Here is a 21997-nt window from a genome sequence, read left to right as displayed (position 1 = left end):
GTAAAAAGTTTCTGAACACACCAGGAATTCTTCATGTGGAGTTGTAACCAGTTCACTGCAGCAGTGGTCTGGTCTGGCTCTTCTTCATCCATGCATCATCTAATTTTTATTTTTTCTCCAAGATATGGCTCAAATTCTTAAGACTGCCAGGGTCTACAGCTATCAGTGGTCAGTGCTTCACAGGGACATGAGGGCCTCAAAACAGCAACAGAACGTCTGTGCATTTTACTTGCAGCTTGTGTTACGAGCTTGTTTTGTTACAGATGTAAGCAGGTGTACATAGTACTTGGGAAGTGCGAGCGGGTTGGAGAAGGAAACGCTTGCTGTTGATGCGGTGTTTGTGGTGAAAGAACCCCAGGCGGCTCCGAGCACAGCAGAGCCCTGAAGGGCAGCAGCGCCACGAGGTCGGGGTTTGCTCCCAAGGCAGCTGCCCCTGGCCTGGCTCAGCAGCGCAGATTAAACGCTGCCCATGCCGGTGGGTGGGGGGACGTTGCTTTCCCTCCTCGGGACGGCAGATGGGACACGCGGGGCCCGGCCACCCCGGCTGAGCCCGCGGGCCCGCACCGGCTGCGCTCCGCTCCTCAGGCAACGCTCCTGGGCGCCGGGGCCTGGCCAAGCCCGGCCTCCCGCCGCTACCTGCGGGGCCGGGCCCGCCTCCAGCCCGAGGCGGGGCCCAAGGAAGTGACTTCAGCCGGCGGCGGCGGCGGAGCGGCTCGGCGGGGCTGAGCGCGGAGCATGGCAGCGGCAGCGGTGGCGGCGCGGGCGCTGCTGGCGGCGGGCAGGGCGGGCGCGGGCGGGCGGCGGGGCCGCGTCCTGCCCGCCGCGGGCGCCGCTCCCCTCTGCACCGTGGCCCCGCAGCAGCAGCAGCAGCAGCCGTCGCCCGACATGAAGAGCTACCTGTGGTCGCGCTACAAGGAGGCCAAGAGGGTCACCAAGGGTGAGCGGCGCCCGCGGGCGGCAGCGGCGCGGCTCCCCCTCAGCGGGCCGGAGCGGAGCCGTGGTGGCGGCTGGGAGTGGAGCAAGGGCGAAGCCTGTGCGGGAGCGGGAAGGGTCCGGGGGCCGGGGCGCGGGTCCGTCCTGCACCGGCTCCGGCTGCCGTGATGTGCCCAGGGCCGGAGCGGCAGCGCGGGGAGAGCTTCAGCCGGTGGGTGCTGGGGCCGGCCAGCCGGGCATGGGCTGTGGAGGCGGCAGCCCCTTCGCCCTCCCCTCGGAGGAGCGCTGAGCCCCTCACGCCATCGCCCGTGCGGGGCCGCGGCTCTCGGAGCGCCTTTGGGGCAGCGCGGTTTGGGCCGGGCAAAGTGGCAGGTTTTGGAGGTGTGTTGAGTGTAGGACAGCAAACGTAGAAAGAAAATCGAGAAGTTGGTCATCTCATTGATTGGTATATATATACACAACGCAACCCTTCTGAAATAGACTGCTTTTCCAAAAAGTTGAAATGCTGTGAAGTTTTGGATGAGTCTTAATTTTGCGTATGGTTCCATCATAACGCTATGTGAGGCATTATGAAATGCTCACGGTACATACATGACTTTGGGAAGCCCTGGTCTTCAGCCCATCCAGGCAAGAAGCTGAGGGAAAAAGCAAGCAAAATGCTTGCTTCTGCCCTTGCTCCGATGGGAAGAGAATTACCAAGATAATACTTGCTTGAAAGCGTGGTCTTTTCAGAGAGCTGAAAGAAAAAGAGGCAGTGTCTTCTGTAATGCCATGGGTGAGAGCATGTCCCGTACTGGCAATGGATAGTGCTTTAGCTTGCTTCTTTTGCCTATAAAGAAAGAAATTATTGTGTTTTCTTGCACTTAGGAGTCTTGAATGTGAACTGGGACTTCACAGCACTGTGTGCAAGCAAAGTGTTTGTGAATGTAGAATAGCGTCAGCATTTCAGAAATGAAATTAAAAGCTATGTTAGCGATCTCAAGAGAGGTCTGTGGGCTTTGGAGGGTGAGATAAGGGATAGGAAGAAGGGAAGTGCATTTTATTTTGAATCTATTTTTTCTTTTCCTGTTTTTGGAATTAACTTTTTCTTGTTCTAAACCACACCCAAATAATTCTTAGGAGCTGGGGTAGGGTAATGTGAGAAAATAAGTTGGTCAGTGGGTGTGAGCTGGCAACTGCTTCTAGAATATTTCAGGCTATTATATTACAAGCAAGTCACCCAATGGCTTCAAGTATATGATATTTCAGTTAGGATGTTGAGATGACAAGGCTAGAAGGCTCTTCTGTTTTCTGACCCAAGGTTTATAGCACTTGTGATGCTGTCTACTGGCCAGAATGTCTAATAGCTGCCAACTGTTCATATTGTCTGTTTTCAGACAGCCACCAGTCAAGCTGGTTTTCAGCTGTAGTATCTTTTTATCTATATATAGCTACATAAATATCTTTATTTTTTAAACAAGTGTTGACTCACCAAGCTGCACAATTGGCATTTGAAAAACTACTTTCTAATATAGAAGCGAGTGTTATAATGTGATTTTGGAAGTTGATTAAAAACTGTGCTTGTGATTTCAAGTTAATTGAATGCTCCATGGCCTTTTCTGCAGAGGAATAGGAATATAGTAGGAATATTTGCCTTAACTGTAGCATGTCAAATTGTATTTGATTTGATTGCTGGGCTTTATTTGAAGTTTGGAATTAAACCTAGTGAATTTGTTTTTTTCCCTCTTAAAAATTAAAAGACTTGGGTGTCTGGATCTGAAGCCCCCACATCTACCTGCCTTGTTGAGATGTTTTCAATGGTGTAGTGTGTAGGGATCTTGCCTCAGAGCTGAGAGTTTTGAGAGAAGCTTGGTCAATTCCTTTTAAACTTATATGGAAAGTAACCAAACAAAGCATATTTCCTTTAAAACTCTCCTTTCTAAGCACAGGTTTAAGATTAATGTTCCCCTTTTTTACCACTGGTAGGGAAGTCTGGAGTATAAAGACAGTATATGGAAAGGAAGGAAGGAAAGCACGCTCATGTTTTAATGCTGCCAGGAGAGTAGAGTTTAACCTCCTAATGTTGCTCTTTCAAGTTTTGTAAACAAGAAATATAAACACTCTCAGTGTTTAGTACTGACATTGGTGTTGGTCCTTAAGTTACTTACTATATCACAGTTTTAATTTCTCAGTCAGTATACTTTTTAAGTCAAATATCAACAGAAACATACTCTTAAAAATGGAAGTGCTTTGCACACTCTGTGTGTTTGTGTAGAAAATAAGCAGAATATTTTTGGTTTTCTGATTCTCTGGGAGGTTAATAAGCATAACAATGTGTATGTAATAGTTATGTACACAGTCACGTATCGTTCATTTATGTGAGCTAAAATTTATTAATGTGATAACCTTGAAATGGTGAAGCAAAAATTAAAGCAATACCAAATTAGAACGATATCAGTTCTGCTTCAGGGGCAGGAGCTGGACCAAGTAATGGGAGCAGAAAACAAGGCTCTTAGACTAGTAGTAGTAATAGTATAATAATATTCTTCAACTCCAAATTCATGTTCAAAAACAATAATAAATGTGTTAATGGAGCTAGCAAAAAATTATGTCTGGTGTTCTCTGATAAGCAACATGCCAAAATGCATCTTCTCTTCAAACTTGGACTGCAGAGAAAAGCTTACTTGGAATAAAACTTATGGATCACCAAGACAAGTTAGGGACAGTATGTTCAATAGCATCATATTGTTAACAACTAGGTGGTTAGTGTGAATTAGTTTGATAGCTTCCGTCATCATATATTGAGTTGGCAATTGCTAATGGATTTCTATGTCTTTATTTAAATAAAGGTACAAGACTGCTATAATTTTTTTTCCTCTCCCCTGTTCACAGAGTTGGTTCCTTCAATTATGAGTAACATGCTGAATCCAGATGCTATTTTTTCAAACAATGAAATGAGCCTGTCAGACATTGAAATTTATGGCTTTGATTACGACTACACCCTGGTCTTTTATTCTAAACATCTGCACACTCTCATATTCAATGCTGCTCGAGATCTTCTTATTAATGAGCATCGGGTAAGTAAAATTAATGGAATAACAATGCACTTAGGAATAAAGGGTATAAGAAATGATTTTTGACTGAGAGGCATGAATCATCTTTTCATGTGTTCCCTTATAGCACATTTTGTACAACAGCTAGATATTCACAACAGAAGCCCTGTTTTATTCTCAGCTGCAGTTTTGAGCAGAGAACAGTCTGTTAAGGATATTTGTCTCGTCTTTTAATGTGGGTGTGCAGTTTGTTTTTCATTCCTGATTGTCATTTATTGGAGTCACATTAATAAATAAGAAGCTTAAAAGTCACCATTATTGTGTTTCATCCCTTGCTTGAGTGCAGTGATTAATTTCCCTATGAAATATTTTTAGCCGGACTTCACAGCAGGGCTTTAATTGCACTGAGGGCTTGTGATGTGCTCTGTGTATACCTGGCACTTTGGCTGCCTTGGCTGAAGGGGCAGTGTGTACAGTGATCAGAGCCTGGATACAGGGAAGTGTTCAGGTCAGAGCACTGCCCTCCTGCCTCTCCAAGCACTGTTCTTGCATTGGTGACAACTTGACATCCAGGCAGTTTGGAGCTGCTTCTTGTCTGGTTTGGGGATGGGAAAAGCTCCCGTGTGTTGGGAAGTGGAGGGGGAGATGGGTGGCTGAGGAAACTGAAGGTGTTTCTGGGATAAAGACTGAAAATAATCTGTGGACTAAAAGAAGCAAAATTAATTAAACTGTAGGACTTGCGGGAAAGGAAAAGACAGAAAGTCCATGGAGTATGTTAATAAAGCTGCTTGTGTATTTTTATACAACCTAAATCTGAATGCGTGGTGTTATTCTACTTTCGTATTTGAATCTAAAGGTTAGGAGCTATTTATAAACACCTATAAATATCCTTGGGAGAGCAATCAAAACCTCATGGGTGCTACAAGCATACACAGCTTTATCCCCCTGCAATTTTGGCATGTCTTGATAGCAGTTTCTGTGGGATGTGTAAATATACATTTTTAAAGCTACATGGTTCATGGGAAAAACCCATGTTACTGTAGGAGTCAAGATTAATTCTTGTAGACAAAAATTCTAATGGTGTTCTGCTTTACTATTTGAATGGATTTGGGGGGCATTAGCTTTCCAGTTTGTCTTGATCAAAATCTCCTGAGTTCTACTAAACAAAGCTGTAATTACTTTTTGAGACAGCTTATTGAAATTATCTCCTTTTGGAATTTATCTGTTTGTACTGTTGATATATTTTTTGCCTTTACTATTAGAAAAAGACCCTCTAGACAATGGTCATTATGACTGCCACAGTAAACCCAAAAGATGGCAAATTTTGCTCATGGCAGTGGGAGGTAATACAGGAAAAAATTGCAAAATGCAGTGTAGGAAGCAAGGAATTGTCCAAGAGAATAAACATCAATTTAGTGCTAATCACAAAGGTGGCAGCAAGTGTTCTGTGTAAGCTCTTGTTCCTGGGTTCATTTCTTTCCTGATGCGCAGGCCTTGTGCCTTTTTATCAGGACTGCTGTTTTAGTCCAGTTATATTTGTCCCTACCAAAACTGGGGTAAGCAAACAGTACCATTTCTATCATTTTTTTGTTTGGTTTGCAAGGAAGCTTTGATTTATATGCCAGGGTAAGTTGGTATGTACTGGCATGTGTCTGAAAAGACAGCTTCCCAGTAGAATAAATGAAAGTAGCAAGTCAAGTATGTGGAAATCTGATAAAGTCAGAAATAAATTTTATTGTACATTCTTGATGTGGTTGCTTTGGGGCACGTGCAGTGCCATGATAGTTTTTAGTTGATCACATTCTGTATCATTCCCTGAGGATTTCCCTTGTGTCTCTGCTTCGTGTTCCCTGACCAAACCTGTGCCTCTTCCAAGCTGTCTGTAGGCTTTTGATGCTGTTCTTCATTCATATCCGTAGCCTGCCTCACGTTTTCTGGAAGTGCTAGTGTAGGGGTGATAGGACTGTATTCAGTACAAATGCAATCTACAACAGTTGCTGAGAAAGTCCTCTTCAGCAAGATAAGAACTTTGGGGTGAAATTACAGTTTATTTCTTAATAAAGTAGCTAGAGGCTCTCTTGAAGCTGCCTAATGCACTTATCCCCCTGAAGGCTTGTAAATTAGCCTTATATGTATGGAGACTCTTGTAGAGAGGGTGAAAAACAATGTCTGGTTCTAAGGTTGCTGTAACTTGTGGGAGGAGAATGAAGGACTGCCTTTCAGTGTCTTAATCAAAGAAATTATAATTTTCTCAGGCCTTGTTGAAACCACTGAAGTATTTCACCCTTTAAAAACAAGTGAACAAAGCCCTTAGCCTAAGACATGCACCTGACGTTTCTTTTCCTGGCAACCTGTGTTTACAGCAGAACAAAATTACAGTTGTCTGATAATGGGCTTGTACTGAAAAATGTTAAGAGTACAGCTCACACCATATAATGGAGTGAGCTAACTAACTATATGTAAAGAACCTGAGGGAAGAGTACATGACAGACATTCAGTTCATGCACATCTCTAAATAAATTTTTTAATGTATGAAGAATGTATTAAGAATATATTAAATTAACTTTTTTGAACAAGAGGCTAATGTTCAAAGGTAATCACTAGACTATCTGGATGTCCAACTTCAGATGCCAGGATGGCCTTAGATTTAAAACAATGACTTTGGATTTTGGAAAAATGTTTGACTTGTCTTGCAGGCATATGTTTCTGCAAATCTCACCAGCCTATGAAAAATTCTCCTAAATGATTACAGCAAATGAGAAGCATAGAAAACTTAGACTTTTAAAATTCTGCAGAAGCAATTTTTACTGTTTTGAATATGGTTTTAAAATCAAATCATTGCTCTTTTTTCTTAGTATCCTGCAGAAATAAGAAAATATGATTATGATCCCAATTTTGCCATCAGAGGGCTTCATTATGATGTGCATCGGGTATGTATAAATAACTTTTTGATGAGTTATGTAGTGCTGAGAACATAGCCAAAAAAATAAAGAGAGCTTTTAAGCCTTTTAACTTTTTACTCTGCATTGATGTGTAAGGATTTTGTTTCATATTTTTCTCTTTATTAGCAATCTTTATTATTATTGTTATTATTATTACTGTTATTATTATTATTATTAACATCATCAATAAGAATAATAATTTTTTTTTAAATGGCCCTTAAGTAGATCATATTTTGGGCATTTTGTCCTTATGGTGGGTGGGGAAAAGACTACTTAGGGTGTAACAGGATAAAACTAGGTAAAAGTCATTGATAAAAGTATTTTAGAAGCTGTGAAGGATCTTGCAAGGAGAGTGCTCAGTTATTCTTGAGGCAGAAAGGTTGTAGATAAAGTTGCTTTGACTTTTGTAATTTCATGTCTAATAGTTGAAGTGATAAAAATTTTCTTTTTGTTTCTACTTGCAAGGCATTATTAATGAAGATCGATGCTTTTCATTATATTCAGCTAGGAACGGTTTACAGGTGCGTAAAGTTATTTTTTCTTTATAATAACAATGTGTGCTTTTACTTTTTGTTTCTTTTAACTGCATTTATTAGTGTACAGCTTGGATTCTTACCAGGACCTGGGCCCTGATGACCACAGACATGAATGAGCCTCGTGGCCTTGCTGGAAGGGGTTTTCTTTGCATCTCTGTGTGTACACACAGATGTGTACACATCCACTGCCTGATCCAGCCCAGCTGATTCCCCAGATCAGCCCTGGCAGAATTGGCAGGCTGGTTGGTCACATAGTGCTGACTCACTTTGTTTCCGGCTGTGAAATTGTGCTGAAAGACATCTAAAAATACCCTGATGACTTCTCTGCTGTTGCTTTCTATGTAAATAATTGTCACAGGGTACCTGATAGCATGACTTTGGTGTGGGTGTGGAGACACTTGAGAGGTGCTGCTGTGTTTGCATAGAGCTTTTAAGTCTGGACACATCAACTTGCACCACACTTGACATCAGACTTTAAATTAGACAAGAAGCCAGGTCACCTTTCTTAAAGTCATTGGGCAAAAAGACTTTTACCCAGGTTTATTCTGTTGCACTCTTAGTTGTGTTCCCCCACCCACCATGGGGACAGAACACCCAAATTTGGGTTCAGAAGGGGATGTGACCTGGAAATGATGGTTTGCATCAGACCTTCATGCTGTTTCCTCAAACACCTGTGCTGCAGGTGGAGGAAAAAAGAGGCTGAGGGCCATGAGAGCTGATGTCAAGATGATGTGTGGTTATACAGCTGCACTGTGAACTGTGCCAGGACTGTGAGACTGTGATAAACGTAATCTACAGCTTTGCCTAGGCAGTCATCTCCCCACTGTGCCTTTGACATTGTCCTCTCTTAATTGTGCTTAAGGAGCTGCTGATGCACAAGTGCTTTCTCTAGCAGTATTCAAATAGCTGGCATAGCTGTCTGCAAACCAGAAGGTACCTCTTCTGTTCAGGTGGTGTTACTTGGTATCTGGTTTATATTTTGGTTGCATTTCTTTGTGCTTGCTGTGGAGGGGGTGATGCTGAACTGTGTGTGTTACAAACCCCAAGTATTATCTGCTCTGTTGGTGCACAAGACTGACTTGAATGCTGGAGTTCTGCCAGCCACAGCTCAGAGTTGTGTCCCAATTGGTGTGTGGAGACAGAAGTGCAGTAAAAGAGCTGGTTAATGTAGGATTCTGCCCCCACAGGAACCCTGAGGAAGTTCATGTATCGTCCTTTCCACTGCAAAGCTGGTGTGGACTCTAAGCACTGAAAGCACTAGGCTTGTGAATTAATTTATTTTTATTTTAATGCTGGCAGCTCTTCTTGGTCAGACCAAGAAAGGGAGGCACAGAAATAATTGTCTGTTTTACAAGGCTGCAAAACATTATTAAGTAGGTTTGGAAAAAGGAGACCAGCTGAATCTGGTTTGCATTTGTGGTTTTTTTAATCCTTAGTAAAATATCAGCACTTCTGTGGCCTCTGGTGAGGATTTTTTCATGCCTGCAGTCTTTTAGATGCTGTAGTGCAAGATGATTGATGCTGTAAACATTCAAAATCAAACTAAAGCCTGTACTCTCTTAATAGTTGATAAATGCTAAGGAAATGTTATCTCCTTCTTCCCCATTTGTTGTTTTATTTGAATGTTTTAATTATCAACCATCCTTCAAATAGTTTTAAATTTTGGGAAACTGAAGTGTTCATACATTTAAAAAGAAATTAGTTGAAGGTTGTGTATATTTTTCACTCCCTTAAATCTTCAAGGTCATGCTGCAGAATAATCTGGTTTAAGCACTATCATATCATCAGTGCTGTGTAAAAGAAAAGGCAGCATGAGGAATTAGTTTGTGTTAAGAAACTGGAAGTTCTAACCACTTCTTAAAAACCCCCTTGAGGCATTGCTTTAATGGGCACTAATAAGCTCTTTTCCCATAAGAAAGTAGAAAGGACTTAAAATTGGAATGTGTTTTGTGTGCATGAGTCTGTTAAAAAGTTACTTGTTTGGTAAGGAAAGGTGCTGTTTTAAGTTAAAAACACAAATGTTCATGTGATATTATTAGGGTTTTAATAAGACCCAGATCTAAGTGGTAATCTGTCAGGGTTTGGTGATTACTTGAAAATTTTAATCTGACTTTTCAACTAAAGCTAATGTTTTTTTCCAGAGGCCTCAGTGTTGTTCCAGATGAAGAAGTCATTGCAATGTATGATGGTTCCCATGTCCCTTTAGAGCAAATGAGTGACTTTTATGGAAAGGTAAAACCACAAAAGGGTCTTAAAATTGGGTGAGGTTTTTTTTAGCATGAGGGTGGTGGTGTTTAAATTTTGTTCTCATTATATAAGTAGCAGTTATATTTTCTCAATATCTGATTGACTTTAATGCTATATGGGAAATTTGCCATCAAAAGTGACAAATTGCTTTTCTCTCTCTTCCTTGCTGTAGTTTTTTCTCTTGACTGTTCCCTTATCAAGTCATACAGACAGAGTGGTAGAACACAGAAAATCAAGTGACTTGCTCAGTGTTGCACACAGATTCTGATAAAGGCTGGCAAATGAACCATATCTGGTTCATGTACTTTACTTTTTCCTGGTGGTCTGATGGCTTAGCTGGTATAGCAGCAAGTAAATGTATGGAGGCAACTCCTGCATGCAACCTGGCAGAGTCAAAGAGGATTTGACAAAAGATGAGTGATAAAAGATGAAACTTCTATGTTAAATCCTAAACTTTGCCAATAAAGTTGATTGTTTTCCTCTGGTGGGTTGCTTCCTCTTTCCCAAATGAAGGGTGAAGCTGACTTTTTTGCTAAAAAGCCAAGTTTATTTCACCCCTTTTAATGTCCAGATGTTAATTTCATGTTGACATGAAAAGCCCTTCTTTGTGATGTGGAACATTTTATTGTTTAAGGAGCTGAATTTAGAATTCCTGGATCTAGTCTCTGCATCAGTTGTGACTATCACTCTGGCATTCCCAGTGGGATGCCTTGGTCTGTTTAGATCTATACTTCTTGATCTTAGAAAGGACAGCAGCAGGACGAGAGGCAAGGGACACAATTTGAAACACAGGAGGTTTCCTCTGACCATTAGGAAATGCTTCCTTTGCTGTCAGGCTGACCTAGCAGTGGCCCAGGCTGCTTGCCCAGGGGGCTGTGGAGTCCCTGTTGTTGGTACTCAGGAGCCATCTGGACAAGGTCCTGGGCACTTGGCTCCAGGTGGCCCTGCTTGAGCAGGAGGCTTGGACAAGATGAATTCCAGAAGCCCCTTGCAGCCTCTGCTCTTTGTTACTCTGATCCTGAGCTTCTTGCTTCTCCCTTTTTACTGGGAGGTGTTTGGGCTGTGTTTGCTGTTATATAATGAGATTTTCTACTTCTGTGAAACATAACTATTGTTATTACAACAGCTTTTGCAGACTAGAAATCTCTTCCTCTGTTACTGTGCTAGTTATTGTAGATCCTTACATCTTTTTATTCTCATTTTGAGGAGGTAAATTGGTTTGCAATCCTAATTAGTATTCCACATACTACAAAACCCATCAAACTCATCCATCACTGCCTCTTATTTGCAGAATTGCAGACTTCAAGTGAAGGCTTTTAGCTGAGCACTGTCTTGTTTTTATGAATTAAAATACCATTCTTAAGGGTAATGATTTGGATTTATTTGAGGAATTAATCACAACACTTTTGTTGGAGATAACTTTATTAAAGGTCTTAGTTGAAAAACAATCTTTAGCCCTGTGAAGAGGGATGGCAAAAGCTGAGTATCTGCAATGAAGCTGAAGTGTTTATACTGAACAAATGAAAGTGTTCTAATCTGGGAAATACCTGATTTTGTTTTTTCTTTCCTTTTCTTCCCACTGTAGAGCTCACAAGGAAATACAATGAAGCAATTCATGGATATATTTTCCTTGCCAGAAATGACACTCCTTTCTTGTGTGAATGAATATTTTCTGAAAAACAACATAGACTATGAACCTGTTCATCTGTACAAAGATGTCAAGGTAGATGTTAAGCTTTGAAGGTTTGGATAAACTTGTACATTTGTGTGTCTTTTCTGTGAGCACTTCAGGAAGCTTTCACCTGTTGTGCTTCCCTCAGTGAAATCCCTCACTTGAGGTTTAGTACAGAGTAATTATGGGTATGCAACCATAAAAATATAAGTAAAATTAAGGTAGCGTTTGGAAAAGAATGAACTGTAATTGATTTGAAAGCTGACATTCTAGGAATTTTGCTCTTTTTGTGGGTTTGAGGGGTGAATAGGGGAAAGTGAAGAAGATCTTGTAAGGTGATAAAAGTTCTTTTGATTGTTGTTCAACATATCTTTTTTCTCACTATTAGGGATTTACTAGGTTATAGGGAATATAAGAGGCTATAGGGAATTCCAGTTTGGAGCTTTCATTTTGGCTAGTGTACAATCATTTGCTATCTCATACTACTGAACTGTCTCTTTTCCCTGTTCATCTCTCTTCCTCCTCCAGATAAGCTCTAGTACTAGTCTAGAGTAATTTGACCCTCTTGATTCCTCAGCATGTCCTGCCGGGGAGATAATCTTATGTCATGGTTAGGTAACCAGAGAAGGCCAGTGCTTGTGGTTTCTCTGAAGCATGTAGAGAAATTTCTGTACTATTCAGCATTACAAGCATTTTGGAAACCCTATAGTGGTATTTTTTGAGGGTTTTGAGGACATACCCTGAGTAAGCAGCAAAATGGCACTACCACTGTTTTAAACAAAGCTGTCTGGTGCAGAGCTGGCTCAGGAGAGCTGTTAAATACCTCCAGAGTGCCTTATAAGTACTTTGTTCAGACATTTAACTTCTTTCATCTGTTCATAAATTTCTTATGTAAATAATCAGGGTGTTTGTGAGTTATTATCATTTAAGATCTGTAATATATACAGTTTTTTTTTTTTGGAAGGGGAAAGTAATGTGTTCTACTCAAAAGGTCGCTAGAAATCTGTGATGACTCTGCTTCTGCAGAGGGCTTTCACTTCACCCTCCTGAGCAACCTTTGACAGTTATGTAAAAGTGCCCCTCTGCTATATAGTTTACTTCCCAAAATTATAAAGTTAATTTCTCAGAAGAGAAGCTTAGTCTTAGTCTAGTGGTGACATCATAGATATGGATATACACACATACTTATATATAATTATATTGAGCCTTACATGGCATTTCTGTAAAATTGGAAGTGTTGGGAAATGAGTTGTTTTAAAAACAAATTACTGTTGCTGTTTGGTGAACACTAGAAAATTTGAAGTTCTTTACTGCTCATTGCTTTCCTCACAGGATTCAATCAGGGATGTTCATATCAAAGGAATAATGTACAGAGCAATTGAAGCAGATATTGGTAAGTACTAATGGTATAATCTATCAAAGCTTTTCTTACTGATAGTATATGATTTTTCTGGCTTCCATATTTAAAGATTACAAATTTTAAATTTCTAAAATTTGATCAACTTGTTCCCACTTGTCAAAGGTGTATTTAAGCATAACCTCGTGTTCTGAGCTCTTGGTTGAATGCATACAAAGTTTTTCTCAAGAGTTTTCTCAATTAATGCTGTGTTTTCCCCAATCCTCACAGAGAAATACATCTGCTATGCTGAACAAACTCGTGCAGTGTTAGCAAAGCTGGCTGATCATGGCAAGAAGATGTTTCTCATCACAAACAGTCCCAGCAGCTTTGTGTACGTGAGCAGTTGTTTGCTCTTTAACTATGCGTTTGTAAAGAATGGGGAAGATGAGGTTCTCTAGTATAATTCATTTTATTGCACAGACAACTGCACCTTGCTACAGTTAATTGTTAATATTTCTCTGTCCTTTTTAGGGACAAAGGCATGAAATTCATTGTTGGCAAGGACTGGAGGGATCTCTTTGATGTGGTCATTGTCCAGGCTGAAAAACCAAACTTTTTCAATGATAAGCGAAGGTGGGTGTTTAGTCAGTAAAGAATGATTCAAGCAGCTCTTCTATATAAGGCTGCGAAGTGTGTTAGGAAATATTTTCCTTTGTCTGCAATGTAAAAAGAAGTCATATTTTATGAAATCCTGGGTAAAGTCATTACAAAATGGAGCAACACCCAATGCTGAAGTCTAAATATTTACCCTTTTTTGCCTAAGAAAGTTCTAGGAGCTGTCATAGGTGCACTGGAGTGACTTAGGGCCACGGAAGCCATTTTTAACTTCTTATTTGCATGCTGGTGAGGTGTGCTTCTTTCCTAATAAACCTGAGAAGTCTTGATCCCTTTCAAATCAGACCCTTATCTGGAAATGTCTTCCATTGCTTCTGGGTTTGTTTTTTTTTTTTTTTTTTTTTCATCACACATGATATTTAAAAGACATCTGGCTGGCTGACAGACTGAAATATTTGGACTAGTTGTGATTAAGTAAACACATCTCTAGTGTGTATGCCCTACTTTTACCCTTGAAAAAAACCTGTTCCTTTATGTGTGCTTATGATTTGAAAGTAAGATAGAGGGAGATGGCATTATTTTCCCTTTACTTTTTGCATTTGATTTTAAAAAGATCTTTGCTATATGTCTTGGCCCCAGTCCTGTGCTCTCTCATCTTCACTTGTCCAGGTGTGCAAACTGAGGGATTGGGCAAGAGTCTTACACATCTATTTTTTTGTGCTCTCTCCTCCTTAGTGGCAGACAACTCGTGCTGTTTCTTCCCTTCTGCCTGGGGTCCCTGCCTTACTTCTCAGCAGTTGTTCTCAAACTATGTTTATAATGTCATAGGCATACTGGAAAGCAATGGCTTTTCACTGGTTAAAGTAGAAGTTTTGGAGCTTTGCTTTTTCTCTTACAAAATTCAGATGCTAGAGATTTTTTTTTCCTTTTGAGAGATGAATAATTTTAATGCTACTTTAATTTCCTAATAAGAAGTTTCAGGATTCCTACAGCAGCATAACAATTGCATGTCTATTTTAGACCATTTCGGAAGGTGACTGAAAGGGGAGTCTTGCTCTGGGACAAGATTCATAAGCTGCAGAAAGGCCAGATATACAAACAGGTATGCTTTCAATAGATTCTTTATGTTGAAATTTCATACCTATTTCCTGGAATCCCAAGCTTCTTTGGATATAAAGGTTTCTAAAATACAGATGCATTCTTTAAGAGAGTTATATTAACGTCTGAAATTGTACAAATTCATTGTTGGTATTGTATGTCAATGTCTCTTGAAGTGCTCCTATCACTGAAATCACCTGGAAAATTTGGGATTCATAGTGTATAAACTGAGGACAAGATTTTTGCTATGAAATATTATTAGTGGTGTACTAAGTTCCTTTTTCATGCCTGTGAAGGTGCAAGTCACATGCTGCTACAATGACTGTGTCATTATTTCTGCAGGGTAACTTGTATGAATTTTTGAAGCTTACTGGCTGGCGGGGCTCTAAGGTTCTCTACTTTGGTGACCACATATACAGTGACTTGGCAGTAAGTAGTTTGCTTTTCCAAAATCAGAGAAAAGATGAGGCTTTCTGTTAGTTTTCCTCTCTTCCTCTGCAGTTACTCAATGTAACATGCTTTCATGTGATATTTTAAAATACAAAAAAAATTGGTTGTTAAGCCATATTGCTTTTTTTTTTTTTTTTTTTCAGCAAGGAACCTTGGTGCTGTAAAATGCCAACCATATTTTCCACCTGACTTGTAACATTTAAGTTGTTTACTAACTGTGGTCAGGAATGTGTGAGGTTGTATTCCTGATCCTGATACTGATTATGTCAGATGTACTAGAGAGTAAACACAGATATCCAAATGTACAGGATATGCCTGACTTGGATGACAAGCTGAATGAACTTCTGTTTTGAATGTAGGAGTCAATCTTCCTCTCACTAATTGTGAATGTTTTTCCCAAGATCTTGCTCTGATTTGTATCCCCACTCTCCAGGCTTTTTTTTTTTTTGCCACCTTATGAACAAATGCTCTGTTAATTGTTACTTTAGGGTAAGTGAGCACCACTTGGCTCTTTTGTAATTGATTCCTTTTAAATGCCTGAACGTGACTTTTCCACTCCAAGCTTTTGTAAGGTGTTTCAGCAGCAGCAGCAGATGATAACCTTTTTCCCTCAGTCTGCTTTTAAAAAGAACAGTAACATTGGGTGCTTCAGAAGGGCACCCAATGAGGGCCAAGAAGGAGGATGCAGCCCTGTTCTACTCTGGCCCAGTGGAGAGGAGAGCACAGGTGGCAGCTGCCCTGTGTTGTACCTGTCAGGAGCAGCCTGAGTAGCTCCTGGTTGTAGCCTTCTGTCAGCTGGGTGTGTGGGTAACCAGCACAAACCCAGCATACAGTTCCTCCAGGTACTGCTGGCAGCAGCAGAGCTCTCTACAGAGGCATTTCCTGCTGTTTGTTTTAAACCTAATGAATAAGTGTTTATTTGCAAGTGCTTATGTGTTCTTCATCTCTCTCTCTTCAAAAATGTAGGATTTGATGCTTAATCTGAAATTAAATTCTATTGTCCATTGGCATAGTTAAGTCCCACTGTTTCAAACTTCTGTTTGTACATAAAAACCAGTTAAATTAGTGCTGCTTTGGGATAAACAATAGTCAGATTCTTTTCTTTTAAGTAGTTCTTTTTAAGACTAATATCTGTATTTTGTAATTCTTGGTAAATAGGACTTGACCCTGAAGCATGGCTGGCGCACTGGTGCGATTATTCCAGAGTTACGATCGGAGATTAAAATCATGAACACAGAGAAGTACATTCAAACCATGACCTGGCTGCAAACCTTGACAGGATTATTGGAACACATGCAGGTTTGTGCTCTGTGTGTGTGTAATCAGCTCTGGAGAGCCAGAGGGATCCAGCCAAGTTTCTAAATGCTGGACATTGATCTTTGCAAGTGCTTTCAGTCTCGCTGAAGAGTTGGACTGTAGATAAATGCAGTTATTTGTGTGGTTAGTTAATAGGACTTGTCTCAACATCTTGTCCCCTTTCTCCACTGGTCAGCCTGGATCAGTTCCTGCTTTTGGTTGTTTAAAATGCACATGGATAAATTCTGTATACTTATCTCTGAATTATTGCTCATATCTTGTTAGCTGATAAGGATTTATTAAGAGAAAGGTTTATTTACAGAGTTATCTTTAGTTACAGGTTATCCATACTTTCATTTCAGGTTCACCGTGATCCTGATTCCCAAATGATCTTAGAAGAATGGAAGAAGGAAAGAAAGGAAATGAGGTAAGACACAGGGGATGAAGAATTTGCAGTATGCTTTGGTGGCCAAGGGCTCTGTGCAGTATCTTCCACAGGTTTCTTTGCAATTTCTTTCCATCCCTGGTTTATATTCCCTGGTAGTTACAGATATTATAAAATATTTTTGAAGCAATATTCTACCTGTCATTTGGGCAGCTCTTCTCCCCTCTGACACTTTGTACATGTGGACCCTTTTTCCCTGTCTTTAGAAGAGATGTAACTTTTCTGTGTGTAAAGGTAACATCTCATCAAATCCCTTTCCCTCTGACTTTGATTTTTCTGTCCCTCTGTGTTCAGGTGTCACTGTTGATTACACAGCTTCTGCATGAATAAAAACTGTACTTCTTTGTCAAGGCTTAGGTCACTTTACCAGGTTTTTTACATGATTTCTGCAGATTGCTTGTAACACATCTTAGAATACATAGAAGCTGAGCTCTGCTCTAAGTTGGATTTAGCATGGATTTATCATAAAGTTAGGTAATAGGGCTAGAAGTCCTAATAATCTACTATCATGAAGGAGAAATCCCTAAATGCAGGGGGTGTGAAGTGCACAGTTTTCAAGGCCAGCTGTACCACCAGCAGCCTTCTCCAGAAATGTGGGAATAAATGAAATGGGAATGATACTTGGCAGTGACTAATGCCCAGAACTTAATTCCAAGATGTGTTTAAGCTTTTTGTGTGCATTAAGTCAAATCTTTGCCTTTTCTTAAGAAGTCTTTTATCTTTGGAACATTGAATGTCATTAATATTTAGATAAAGACAAAAATCTTCTTTCACAATTCCTAGAAAAGAAGGCTTGAGATGTCATGTTTCTGATGTCAGAAGCAACTTATCTCTAGTGGGAGATCTGTGAAGCTCTTCATAGCTGTGTTTTCTAGACCTGGGTTGTATATGTGTAAGGGGTGAAAAACTTCTGTGGCACATTTTAGTGTTTTGAAGAACAATGGCAAGAGACTAATGCATAGAACAGGTTTTAGGATCTGTTTGCTTCAGGTTATGGATGCCAGCTGGTGCAGGTCTGTTCACTTCTCTGTCTTTTTCTCTTTCTGGGGGACAGGGAGATGAACAGGAACTTCTTCAATGCACACTTTGGAAGCATATTCAGAACTGATGAGAATCCAACTTACTTCCTGAGACGTCTCTCTAGGTTTGCAGATATCTACATGGCATCACTGAGCTGTCTCTTGAACTATGAACCTGATTACACCTTTTATCCAAGAAGGACTCCTTTGCAGCATGAACTTCCTGGCTGGTCAGACCAGCTGTGCACTGGTACATTCAGAATACCTTTTCCTACAAGAGACAGTTCAGATCAAATAAACTCTTGGTAGATGTTCTCTAAAGTGGACAAATATCTGTTGGTTTTCTTGAATGTACGTGCATTTTATTTAAGTCACTTATGTCTGTTACTTTGGTTTATATGTATTTCATACTTATTCTCATAAGCTTTGTACCTGGTTCTCTCCTGCTCAGACATGTGAAAACTCCTGTTACACACAGAAGAGATGATGGACTGCCAAGCTAGTAGTGGGCCATTGGAGGGAGAGGACTGCTGCTGTTCTGGGGTGGTTGTTTTAGCTTGTTCATTGAAAACTTTGATCTGCAGCCTTGTGGTTTACAAAGAAATGCCAGGACTCTCTCTTCTGCCCCTTTTCAGCACTCCAGCTGGAGCCTGCAATGGATTGTGGCGTGGAGGAGCTTAAATGCAGTATTAGTAATTCAGTGGTACAAGTTAGTAACCAGCTTAGGGTGAGATGAGAAGGATGGTCACACTTTTTACCTTTCCTTGCTGCTACAGACGGAGCCTTACCTTTGAGGGGTCGAGGGCTGGAGTGTCCTGTCCTGGCTCTGCTGCACTGGGCTCAGGCTCCTGGGCTCTTTCTCCTGTCTGTGCAGTTTCTGTTCTTGCCATGTCTGTGCTTGGCTGCAGGTGGACCTGAGCCTAAAATAGAAACTTGCAGTAGCTTGGGCTGCTTCAGCTTCCTTCTCTTAACTTTTAGGTACCTTTTTTTTTTTTGAGTTTCAGAACACTTCAAGTATCCACTCTCCAATAATAGTAGTTTCAAGAGATTTTGCATTTCAAAGTGCCGACAGATCTCTATCAAGCTTCAGTTTGATCCTAAATGCTGCTTTTAAAGATTTTAAACAGTGTCTTATTCCAGTGGTATGCAACGTGGCAGTGCTGTTCCCTAGGAGAGAATGTATTTCATATAGCCTTCAGTAATGGACTTCTAGAGTCAAAAGTAAACACGCACAATGGGAAAAGGACTTAGAGGAAGAATTAAGAAATGAGAAACCCTTAAGATATGAGAAACCCAGGGTTTTCTGATGACATGTTTTTAGCTCAAGCCCTGAAAGCTAAATTAGGAGCGGTACACATTTTGAATAAAGAAAAATAGTTTTGGTATAGATTAGAAGTTTTATTGAAGGTAATGCATGAACACAGACTCTGGGTAGCATATGTGTTTCAAAGATTTGAGCTGAAAAATGTCTATTTTGCACAAGGAAAACATCTGTTGATGTATTTCCTCAAAGAGGCACTTTATAGAATTGCTATATAGTTGTTTTTAGATAAGAATTTTTTCCTTTCTCTGAATCCAAAGGAAATGTTTGTTTTTTAAAGTGGTGCTTCCCACCCCAGCCACTTTAGAAGGCATAATAGAATTAATAATTTCAAATTTTAGTTATAAAAGGCTTGGTTTTTAAAAGCATGTGATTAACAAAACATATAGCATTTGGTATTCATTTTGGGATATCACTTGCTTTCTATCATGATTGGAGGCAAACAAACTTTTGTTGACCAAAAGTTTTCTGGTTTGGTTTGTTTGTTTGTTTTTTAACCTGTCTATATGTGCAAGTACCTGGATTGAATTTCATATACAGTATATTTCATGTTTTTAAAAGCATGTTTGCAAAGTAAAGAATGTACTGTAATTTAGCCTGCACAATTTTGTAAGTAGTTTTCCTGTATGCTTGAAATCAGTACGAAGTTCTCAGAGGTGGTTTAGATTTTATGATTTTCCTATACTCCTATTTCAAACTTGACTGAAGTGTGTGATTTAAACACCCCTGTGTTTAAACAGATGAATATACTTGAAATGAGTAAGTTCATCTGACTGTCCTGATGTTTTGCTGGAATAAAAAAAATAATGTGTTACAGGAAGTTAGTTTGACTGCATCAGGCATTGACTTGGTGGGGCTGTGCAAGAAATATATAGCATAACTTGATAATGAAATATGAAGATGGAAATATCCTGATTTGCCTTCAGTTCTTTATCCTAATGCTCAGCTTCAACTGAACTTGGTGTTATGTGTGTGGAGCACCTCTCATGCTCCAGAGATTTCAATGCACTGTTTAAAAAAAAAGACCCACCCAAACCACTGTACATTCATCCTGTGTTAAGCAGGAACAGTTTAATTGGCTTGGATGGTTATATTATGCACATAATGCATGTTTTGTTTTAAGATTTTCTTCTCTCACCCTTCCTTTCTCTTCAGTTAGAAATCAAACTTCTCTACCAAGCTATGTTGCAACAGCCAGCTGAAGTAAAATATTGTTTATATTGCATGACTTGTTGAAATAGACAATGTTGCATGAAAAAAAGTTATTGAAGGGTTATGTTTCTTTAAAACAACCCAACTATCTATAATATAAATTTAAGTGAGAATATTCAAATGTATTATTTATTTTTCAGTGCTAAAGTGCTGCTTTGTAACTTTTAAAAATGCCTTGCATTTTTTTAATGATTTCACCTTGACACTTTCTGCATTGCTCAATTTAACTTTATGCTACTGATTTCAAAGAGATTTTTAGGCATGTTTAATGGGCAGTATCTCTGTACTAATTTTGGAGTATGGTTCATTTGAACACCAAAGCAAGAAAAAGTTTTTGTTCTGGTCTATAGAAAACACAGAGCTGAATAGCCTGTCAGTAAAAAAAGAGATTAATGAATTGTGGAGCTTTTTTTTTTTTTTTTTTTGGTGATAAAAATATTTAATGATTATTACAAAAAATAAATGCTTGGACTTTATCTTCTGGTCTCTGTGAGCCTTAATATTTTGATTGACTGGGGAGAAGGAAAGAACATGAATTGTATCAATTGCAAAATTCTGTGGGGAAAGCTCTCCTAGATGTGTGTGTTTAAGTTTGTGTTCTCAGTTTTCTAAAGTCTTGAAAACTAGCAGGCTTGTGTACGGGGACAGGGGAGGGAGTTGAGGAAATTGACTGTATGTTTGTTTCATCCAGCTGAATGTGTATTTACGTGTTATATTTCCTTCCTTGTGCTTAATAGCTGCATCAGCAACACTGGATTTGCCCCCTGCCTTGTTCTGAGGGAATGTCTGCTGGGATAGTTCCCAGAGATAACTAAAGCTTTCCTGGGCTTCCCTCCTGCCCCTGTAGACTGGGGGGATGTTACTGCTGCCAGAAAGAAAACCTTTCTTTTCTTGCTGTTTTGTGTTTTTTTTTTCCTGTTCTCATTATGATATTTAATATTTTGATGCAAGGAGGTGACACTGAATCAAACTCAAGTTTTGGTCCATCTCTGATGATGTGTGGTGACAGTGGCAGCTGTTACTGCTGTGCTTGGTAAAAACAGTGTGTGAAGAACCTTGGGGCCTGAAGAACTGAATGTAGACATTGCATGGCAAAGGGATGTTCATCTTCACAGTCCACTTTTCACAAAAATGGCTCATTTGGACATATTCACTGTCATCCAGTGTCATTGGAAGTCCAGTTTAATTCAGCTCTCTTTGAAGATGGCCTTGAGATGCAGCTTTTAACCACAGCTTCAATTTTCCTACAGGTGAGGCAACCCACTTTCAAGTAGGGGGGAGACAGGAAAGCCAGAAAGTCAAATGCTGGTTTCTTCAATTTATTTTTCTGTTCCAGCTAGACATCACCTGCATTTCTTACTAAAGCTGCCTCAATCACTGCTTCCCTTTGGACAGTGAGGTGAGATGTAAAGCAAGCACCAAGCCAAGGTCAAGGAAAGATAGAGAAGCTGGAGGAGGCAAGGAGGGCAGTCAGGATGGCTGTGTTTCCTGCTGCTATCTCACAGGAAAGTATACCAGCCAAAAAATCCCCTCCTTTAAAAATAGAAGTTTACCACATGTTCTGTTTCACACTTGCCTGTTCTAATTGTAACTGAGCCAAAATGAAAGCACAGGCCTGGAGTACTAGAAAACTTAGGATATTTGCCAAGTTAGCAGCCCTGTGTGCTTGTGGCCATTTTAAAGTCTGTAAAGAAAAAGAAAAGCAGTTAAATAGCAGGTGAGTGAAAATCAGCTGCTTTTCCCAGAGGGGTGTCTGCTTTTGGGTAGGTTAGTTGAGACTCAGTTTTGCTTTTAGCACTTATAGTTGGCACTGCTCAGATTCAGCCAACGCTTCTGAAGT

General features: G+C 40.0%; 1 protein-coding gene across 1 annotated transcript; it reads left to right on the top strand.

Moving 5' to 3' along the window:
* The first annotated feature begins 725 nt into the window (after positions 1-725).
* Positions 726-20627, top strand: NT5DC3 (5'-nucleotidase domain containing 3). Its single transcript, XM_084206791.1, is given in 15 exon segments — positions 726-937; positions 3805-3989; positions 6821-6895; positions 7373-7428; positions 9585-9675; positions 11276-11413; positions 12695-12755; positions 12990-13092; positions 13233-13334; positions 14337-14418; positions 14757-14843; positions 16023-16163; positions 16523-16587; positions 17660-17891; positions 17893-20627. Coding segments are annotated over 15 exon segments (1650 nt in total). The 5' UTR covers positions 726-735; the 3' UTR covers positions 17923-20627.
* The last annotated feature ends 1370 nt before the right edge of the window (positions 20628-21997 follow it).

This window comes from Fringilla coelebs, assembly GCF_963513975.1.
Source record: "Fringilla coelebs genome assembly, chromosome: 5".
NCBI lineage: Eukaryota > Metazoa > Chordata > Aves > Passeriformes > Fringillidae > Fringilla > Fringilla coelebs.
Note: the sequence above shows the minus strand (reverse complement) of the source record. Positions and strands in the feature narration are given on the sequence as shown.